At 40.9% G+C, this 9,512-nt stretch overlaps 1 protein-coding gene across 3 annotated transcripts in view; it reads right to left on the reverse strand.

Moving 5' to 3' along the window:
• Positions 1-219: 219 nt before the first annotated feature.
• hao1 (hydroxyacid oxidase (glycolate oxidase) 1) overlaps positions 220-9,512 on the reverse strand; it is a 21,461-nt gene continuing 12,168 nt past the window's right edge. For 2 of the 3 annotated variants that reach the window (XM_044182194.1, XM_044182196.1), the window contains exons 3-8: positions 7,580-7,850; positions 7,244-7,416; positions 6,617-6,714; positions 1,322-1,480; positions 898-967; positions 220-510 (exon numbers count right to left, since the gene is read on the reverse strand). In XM_044182194.1, the coding sequence (XP_044038129.1) occupies positions 443-510; positions 898-967; positions 1,322-1,480; positions 6,617-6,714; positions 7,244-7,416; positions 7,580-7,850 (839 nt within the window). In that variant the 3' untranslated portion in view covers positions 220-442. The remainder of the gene's footprint in view (positions 511-897; positions 968-1,321; positions 1,481-6,616; positions 6,715-7,243; positions 7,417-7,579; positions 7,851-9,512) is intronic. The other variant, XM_044182195.1, reaches the window with a different exon arrangement.

Here is a 9,512-nt window from a genome sequence, read left to right on the forward strand (position 1 = left end):
TGTGGATCCTACAATTCCCATAATGTGACTCAATATGTCTTTCTTTAGACCTTCCCTGACTGTACCGGTACTGTATATGCCTACGTCTTTCAAACTTGACGTGCCCAGTTTGCAATTGCGGTAATGTCACTTGAGTCATTTTCTCTCTTGACAAAGCTTCTCCAGGTCCATAGAATGATCACATGCTGAGTAGTACTAATCATGACCAGTAAACTGATCTTTATGTGTACAATCGGTGGAGTACCCCTTTAATCAGTCCCACTTTATTCACTTTCTTCAAGACTGGTATTACACTTATTTGATGATGTATTATTTTCAGCAGAACCAGCTGTGGCATTACATTTTAACAAACAAGTCTGAATCAAATTAAAAAAGTAAAATTAAAGTGTCCAGTGATCATCAAGAATGTTTTGTCATGTGATTCCCACAGCAGTTTCTTCTCTCACATCCTGGAGGTGAACTCCACTCTCCTGACCAGGGACCTGCTCACCTCGGATACAGAACGACAACCTACACACACACACACACACACACACAGAGAGAGAGTGGTCTGAAAAAATGGTTGACAGATGGGTATTTCCACAATGAAGATGTGTGTGTGTTTCATGTTCTTATATCCCAGTGGGGACTTTAACCTGAATGCACACTAACCCATGGGAACTCGTGTCACCGTGGCGACAAAAATTGAGGTCCCCATGGGTAGAGGCTGCTTTTTAAGACTTGGTTTTAGGGTACAGGTCACAATTGGGTTAAGGTTAGGGTAAGGGTAAAAGGTTAGGCACTTAGGTTAAGGTTAGGGTAAGGAGCTAGGGAAAGCATTATGTTAATGACTGTCCCGACAGGGATAGTGAAACAAACTTGTCTGTGTGTGTGTATGTGTGTGTGTGTGCGCGTTACCTGATAGGGCCATAGCCAGTCGCAGCTCCTCTTTTATAAGTTCAAGAAGCTCAGTAACTCCCTGTTCCCCCTGAACACACACACATAACATGTTTGTTTAGTTGTGTGTCATCATAACAATCTTTGTTTTGGAGCCAAACATAGGTAAATGTTTTGTTACATGCTAATGACTTTGACGACCAAAATTTGAAGTCCAAAAACATTTCAGTTTCTAATACATTGGAAATGAATTTAAGAAAGGCAAATCAGAAGCGTTCAGTTTCATACCTGCACACACAAATACAGGAAACAAATCAAGGTGTTTGGGCTAGCGGTAGCCAACAAATTCTAACATTTTTGTTAAATATAGCATCAGAGTGGTTGGGACTCTCAGGCCTTCTCCTAATTAAATCTAATGAGACTGTAAATGAGTGTGGCGCTTCACCTGACAGGCGAGTCCCCACAGCACTGGTCGGCCAATGAAGACAGCCTTTGCTCCTAGCGCTAAGGCCTTTAGGACGTCTGTCCCTCGCCTCACTCCTCCGTCCATGTAGACATCACAGCGACCCCGCACTGCCCTCACCACCTCCTCCAACACATCCAGCTGCATACACAAACACACACACTTTATATTTATATTGTCAAATAAAGTAAATTTAAAAGTTGTCTGGTAATATTCTTTTTATCTATCAACAAATTGCATGAAAAAAACAAAACCACTAACAAGTATGGTTTGTGTATCCAGAGCCTGATATATTATTATATTTCTCTGTGCCATAGAGCTCCATTGTTGCATTGTTGTTTTATAACAGCAAAATAATTCAACCAGCTGTTTTTTGGCTGGTGTGAGTACAAAGGACACTGATAGAGGTTAATACATTAAAATGTTTAATAATGCTGTATAATATACAACTTTGTTTTGCTAGGAATCTCCCTTCCAGTAAATGTAAATAATGCAACAGAGGAGCGGGTTGTCAACATCTGTGTGAGCGTCTCCTCATGTCTATGTATTGTGTGGTGATGCAGGGGGGTGTGGGGACACGAGAACACCGACAACTCAGTGTAGCATGGAGGTTCTCGGTTTCTCCACTGGAAAGACAGTCAAGCACGTTTATGCCCCTTTGTGAGAATTTCTGTGTGGGTTCTTTGGGTTGTAGTTGGGCTAGTGGTTCTACTATGAGAAGCTCTCCCACTGTGTGTGGGGGAGTAGCAGTACATAAACAGACATAGCCCTGCTGTTTGTAGTGCTGTTCTGTTAACATTACATTATTTGTTAGGTCTAAATGTATAGTGAAGCTGAATATAGACCAGTTATCCACGAGCCCATGTGTTTGTTTTAGACTGCCACAGTGTTTTGGGGAAGGGGATAGGGTTAGGGAGGCACAATGCAAAGTCCACGTAGAATTTGTTTGTTTTTTTGTTTTTTGTTTGTTTTTATATAGTGGAATAGTAATTATTAATTAATTAATATTAATAAATTAGTAATAATAGGAATGACAGCTATAGGAAGAATAATGTCAGCATCAGTAACAGAGCCAATAACAACAACTGTAGTAGCAGTTGTCGAGCAGGAACAAGGGGGCAGCAAGCTGCCCACAACCACAGACCCAGACCCCGCAGCTCTGGAGGCAGAAAGACCTGCTGAAAGCGACAGAAGGAGAGAGGAGAGAAACAAGAAAGCACAGAACTACGGGAGAGAGACGATGTTGAGTTAGTAACATGTAGTAATGGGATAAAAATGCATACAGATGGAGAGGGAGAGAAGGAGAGAGGAAAGAGGCGCATCATGTGAAGTCTCCTATAGGCCTATAGCAGCATGGGCTAAGGGATGGTTCAGGACTCACCCAAGCCAGCCCTAACTATAAGCTTTATAGTCTTAGTCTTAAATGCAGAGATGGTGTCTGTGTCCCGAACCCAAACTGGGACCTGATTCCACAGAAGAGGAGTTTGATAACTGAAGGCTCTGGCTCCCATTCAATCAAATGTAAAATGCAAGTCTCCTTCACAAATGATCCAAGGCACACTGCAGGATTTGTGCAAAACTAAAATGCCTTTATTTAAATGGCAATATGTATTAAAAATGACCAACGCGTTGCCACCAACACAGGTCTTCATCAGGGTCGTTGTCAAAAGTACTGTGTTGTGTTAATCTGATGCGTTGAATGAAAGATGGTTCTCTATCAATGTGTTAGCCTATTGGTAAAAAAAACAAGTGATACATCATCTATAGAAAGGAGACAAAAGAAGGGGAGGGAAGGGGGATGGAAAAAAGTGACAACAGAGAGGGTAAACCTAAATATTAAAAAGATATAATATAGTCAAGGTGCACCTAATCCTTTCCTTATAGAAACATAATAAATTAATCAATCTATAACCTGGACCACACAAAGAATCCACATTTTTCTAATCATGGCTATAAGCACATAATTACTACAAAATCACCATGACATCAATAGTTTCATATCTTAAAATACAATCTTCACATTATTCCTGAAGTAATATTTCACAAAAAAGGAGAAAAGTATATCTCCTCATTGAGGCCAGGGTATTTTGTTGCTTTCAGTTGTACAATCCAAAAGGTCTCGCTTTAGAGTAGCCTTTTTAGGTGGTCGCCTCCTCTAATGTTCTTTTCAACAACTTCCACCATGACTTTCAGTGCCAACAAAGGCTCTGCTGCCTGTCTCGCTACCTACCTATTAACGTTACAATGAAGTTCATCAAAAATGTAGAGACAAGGCGGAACAGTAGGCCACTTTTTTATCAAAGGGGGTACCCTCTTTGTCTTTACGGAAAGTCTGTTATTTAGCTAACTCAATGGCATAACATCAACTACTGACAACAGAAACAAGAAAACCATGTTAATTAGTACAGGTGGGCTAAGTAATGGGCTGAGTAACTGCCTGTCTCTGCCTGCCGGGGCTGTGTGGCAGTAAAGTTAGGAAGACAACCATCTGTCGTCTAAATATCCATATAACCGGTCACACAGCTGGTGTCATTAACCTGTATTTATGTTAGGCGACCACAGAGAGGGCAGAAGGCAAGGAGATAGGTTGGAGAAAGAGGTAGAAGAAGAGATAGAAGAGATAGAAGAGAAAGAGATAGAAGAGAAAGAGGTTAAAAGGGCTGATGCTCACTACCGGGTAGTGAGCACCAGCCCTTTTAACCTCTTTCTACAACCTTGACTTTTTTGGGAGGATCTTTTAATTTTTTCTCATCCTGGATTTAAATCTTATTTCAGCTTTCCCTTGTGAGATTTTATGTAAAAAAAATCACAATCAAAAAGATGGCTTTTGTGTGCGCCACAGCTCATAAAGATGTCAGTTTTGAGAGACAGAATAGACGTGGGTCTTTATAGGTCTAATTATTAATGGTTGAACATTATCTCTCCACAGAGTGCATCATTTTTCACTTGCCTACAGCAGCTCCTAACTTCATTTTGCTTTGCATCTTAACAGAAAGCAGAACTCCAGCAAAATGGAAAATGTCATATGAAGTGAGCCTACGATATAATTCAAGTTAATCTATTCATGTGTGAATTTAAATTAAGCATACTGACTGTGGTAGTTTACAGTTTGGAATGTTAAATGTTAAAAAGCACCAAAGGTAACAGGAGCGTATGGCAAGCTTCTGGTGTGTTGAAGACTTAAAATAAAAATTTCAATTATAGCTGGATACATTTTTTTGAGCGTCACAACCCCCAGCATATGGTAGTGTTCCAGAAACCCAAAGAAGGAAGTTCTGTGAATTTAGGTGATAACCTGAAGAGTCTTACCTCAATATGTGAAGGAAAGAGGAAGTGATACTAGACCAGTGGCTTAATTCCTGTGATGCCTGCACTTAGCATCAAATTAAAGATCTTATTTTACTCCAGTTTAGGATTGCTGTGCCAGGTGAAATATGAAGTCTATTTGAATGAACGAGAAGTAAGTAGCCCAAAACATGCAGCTGAGCTAGCTGATTGTTATGAGATGGCTCACAGTGGTAGGACTAGTGAAGTGGTTGGAATAAGGAGGCCAAATGATGAATGAGTGGACAAGAGCAAGAGGCCAGAACTGGCTTCAGCAGTAGTCAACGGCTGTGGGTGGGGGCTGGCAGACAACAGCAGACGGCCGACTGGAGATGAGTCGGCGCTGGCAGGGCATTGGCCAAACAAAGGTCTGGCAGGGTGTCGGTGGGGGCGGCTGACTGGAGGTCAATTTCTCCAACCAAGGCTTAGAAGACACTGTCTGGTGTGCCAGTGACAAGGCTGACTCCCTATGATCACTACTGCAGGCATTTTGCCAGTCATTTTGAAAGACACAGAAGGGTATAAGTCACCTCATGTAGTTCTTCAGTAAATGATCCATCTGCAGGGTCCATTATTGGCCAGAATGTACTGTCACAGCTGGTGTGAGCAGGGCAAAAGGAATAGGACCCAAATGCAGATGGAGGTAGAGCTGGTGCAGGTCAAAGATTTATTTACAACAATAAAGTGCAAAGGCTTACTGGACAATGAAGCAGGCAAGGATCAACACCAGAGAGTCAGTCCAAAACAATCTAACAAATCCAACTAGGAGAAGGCAGGGACCCAAAGTCCAAACAATCAGGCAGAAAGTCAAATGGGCAGGTCAGGCAAATAGAAGGCTGGAAAGCTATGCAAAACACATTAGACAATCTGCCAGAGGAACAATGGATTTCGGCCGGTATATACAGTATAGTGACTGGCAGATGAGGGAATGAGGTGCAGGTGGGGAGATGGGCAGGGAAGCTCAGGTGAGGGGAACGAGGTGATTGCAGGGCAGTTGGGAGTGGCAGGATCTGGAATAAAAGGAGTAGGTTTGAGGGAATCTGGTGGACAGGTAAATAATAATGCTGAAGGGGCCTGGGAAAGTGGAAATGTGGCTGGAGAGAGGGACAGCGAGGCATAATGATACACACAATTGAGGCTGACATTATGACAAAGTTTCAAGAAGGTGGGTCTTACCTAATATGGCAGGGCAGACGCCAGAAGAAGAGAAAGTAGAGGAGGAAGAGAGGAGAGCGGCATGCTGCTGAGGGTGGCACTCTTTTTGCTGAGACCGTGATGGACAATTAACTATAACCCTAATCCCTTAAGTATTTTGGTTTAGTTAATGTCTGTTGTGGCCTCTGCGGGGCAGAGTGTCACAAGGTACGTCATACATTTTTCACTGATTATTGTGTGGGGGTTAAGTGGAAAGAATATTGGATTTTCTCTGGAAAAAAGAAAATAACTTCTGTTGCAATAAACTATAAAATTGGACCAGGATCAACTGATAATGAATAAGTGAAGTGTACACGTAATTTAGTAATTCAAAAAAGTGGATTAGTGTTTTACCAGTGCTACCTGTGCAAAGACAGTAGGAACCAATGGACTTGGAGCTGAGTGCCACAGATATGGAAGTCAGAAAGTATTGAGAGATCTAACACATTGTTGATTTTGCTGTAAGAAAGGTATAGAAAAACACCAGAAATGTCCTTTAAAGAGTGAGACCAGAGTGAGATGAAAAAAATTAGGACTAGTTTAGATGCCATATTTAAGTTTATTGTAAGTCTACAATATGGCATTATTGTAGTATAAAAAGGTCCAGAAGATTCAGATTGTTATAGGTACAGTATTATTAGAACATAATGTTTGATTTTCTGGACTGTAGCTGTTCAGTGAAAAAAAGTTCCATCATATCAGATGGATGACACCGTCTGATACCTGATATTACACACACACACACACAAAGACACACACACAGACCGTGGCAGGAACCCCATCCAGTTGTCGAGCTCCGTGATTGGACACCAGGATGCCATCAACACCATAGTTCACAGCCTGGACAGCATCCTCACCTGACCACACACACACACACACACACACACACAAACAAACAATGCTGAACAAGTTAATCTTGAACCAGACAAAGTCAAGCACATTAAGTATTAAATACCGTCTGCTGGTACCTCTGAATTGGACCTACAGTATGTGAGCAACCACCTTAAGAAACATTTTGGCTCCGTTTTATGCCAATTTACTTCAGGATTGGGACAATGTAGGCAAAAAGTAAGGCTCCACTCGGGCCTCTTTTCAAATATGTGTGTTATCAATTGGCAAACTAGAAGTGGGAAGCTTTTCTTAAAATTTCCAGGAAGGCAAATAACAAAAACTACACAACACTAAACATTGATCTTCATCACTTACTTGTACTTTACTGTATAGAGCAACAGCACTGGTTTGGGCTGAAAAGCCAAATTTATAAAATTTTGCAAATTAAATCTGAGATTTTACTTTTTGGAGAATCACATTAAAATCTATTAACAATAGTGTTATGTAACTATAAAGACACAATGGGGTAAGCAAAAGGTGTGTGTGCGTGTGTACCATTCAGGACTCCTTTCACAATCACAGGTAGATTTGTGTGACTTTTCAGCCAGGTGATGTCGTCCCAACAGAGAGTGGGGTCTATTGCTTTTGCAACATAAACAGCCAAACCACTGTCATTGCCATAGTTTCCCTCAGAGAAAGCCAGAGAGGCTGTTGAGAAGTTAGACATGCTGGGAACACACAATACACAGGCACACAAACAAACACACACACAATGGAGCAACACATTGAAGAGTTAAAGTAGGATGCCACCATATGCTCTGTGGTCTCTATGGTTGAATTTGGTAAGTGATTGCATTTTCCTCTGCTCTTGCTGTTGTGTTTGGTTCCTACCTCAGATGTGGGGGCAGTTTAAATTGGTTGCGCATGTCATTGCATCTCTTCCCCAGGTATGGCGTATCCACAGTAACAAAGATAGCCTTATAGCCCACCTCCTCTGCCCGTTGGACCAATGATAGTGTGAGCTCTCTGTCCTTATAGATGTAAAGCTGCAGCCACAGGACACCCCCACCGCCCAGTGAGGTTGTCATTGCTGACATCACTTCCTCTATAGTGGAGGTGGCCCAGGAGCTTAGCATCATCCCTGTTCCCACTGCTCTGCATGCTGGGTAGACACATAATATTAATGGTGTTAAGGGTCTTTTCGAGAGTGGTTTAAAAATTCTACCCAGAACCTTGTCAAATCTTGAACATGGACTGCCTCCAGTGATCCAGATAACTTGGAAAACCTACTTATTGGATTGAGCCTCAGACATATAAATTAAATTCTCATCAGTTACCTTACAAAAAAATGTTTTCTTTTTTTGTCATTGTCAAGTCAAATCCAAAACACACAAAAGTGGGTATGCAAATATTCCTCTAATTGGCCTTATTAGACCAGCCGATGTATTAGGTATAAGTAATTGTATCATATGAAGAGAAGCTCAATATTGCTGAAATCATCTATAACTTTCATTCTATATTCTCAAGTTCCACTCTGCACTCTCAAGTTCCATTCTATTTTCCCAAGTTCCACTATATGATTTCAAGTTCAACTCTGTTTCGAAATTTCATTCTATATTCTCACATTCCATTCTATATTCCAAAATTCCATTATTATATTAAATTTTATTTATATAGCGCCAATTCATACAGAGACCCAACAATTCCCATCATGAACAAGCACTTGCCGACAGTGTCAAGAAAAAACATCCTTTTAAGAGGACGAAACCTCGAGCAGAACCAGACTCAGCATCTGCCGCTGCCGGTTGGGTTGAGAGAGAGAGAGGAGAAAGCGAGAGTGAGAGAGAGAGAGAGAGAGAGAGAGAGAGAGAGAGAGCAGGAGGTAAGAGATACATACAGTAGCACAATGCAAATTCCATATAGAATTTTAAAATAATAATGTAATGTAATAGTGGTAATATTAATATTACTAAAATAATAGTAATAATAATGATATGAATAATAATGATAATAACAGTAATAAGACTAATAATAATAATTGTAGTAGCGGTTATCAAGCAGGAACAGAAGGTGCCTTGTAATCATAGATCCAGACTCTGCAGCTCCGGAGGCAGAAATACCTGCTGAAAGCGACTGAAGGAGAGAGGAGAGAGACAGGAAAGCACACAACTACAGGAGAAAGAAGATGTCAAGTTAGTAACATGCATTAATGGGATAAGAATGCATACAGATTGAATCCAAACTGGTATCTGATTCTACAGGAGAGGAGCTTGATAACTGAAGGCTCTGGCTCCCATTCTACTTTTGGAGAGTCTAGGAACCACAAGTAACCCCGCACTCTGGGAGCGCAGTGTTCTAGTCTGGTAATAGGGTACTATGAGCTCTAATATACAATGGTGACTGATCATTATGAGCTTTGTAGGATTTTAAATTCTATTCTGGATTTTACAGGGAGCCAGTGCAGAGAAGCTAATATTGGAGAAATATGATCTCTTTTCCTAGTTCAATAGTATTGACAAAGGAAGCATATACAGTGGTGTGAAAAAGTGTTTGCCCCCTTCCTGATTTCTTTTTTTTTTCTCTGCATATTTGTCACACTGTTTCAGATCATCAAACAAATTTAAATATTAGTCAAAGATAACACAAGTAAACACAAAATGCAGTTTTTAAATGGAGGTTGTTATTATTAAGTGAAAACAAAATCCAAACCTACATGGCCCTGTGTGAAATAGTGATTGCCCCCTAAACCTAATAACTGGTTGGGCCACCCTTAGCAGCAACAACTGCAATCAAGCGTTTGCGATAACTTGCAATGAGTCTTTTA

Source organism: Siniperca chuatsi, linkage group LG21 (assembly GCF_020085105.1).
Source record: "Siniperca chuatsi isolate FFG_IHB_CAS linkage group LG21, ASM2008510v1, whole genome shotgun sequence".
Classification (NCBI taxonomy): domain Eukaryota; kingdom Metazoa; phylum Chordata; class Actinopteri; order Centrarchiformes; family Sinipercidae; genus Siniperca; species Siniperca chuatsi.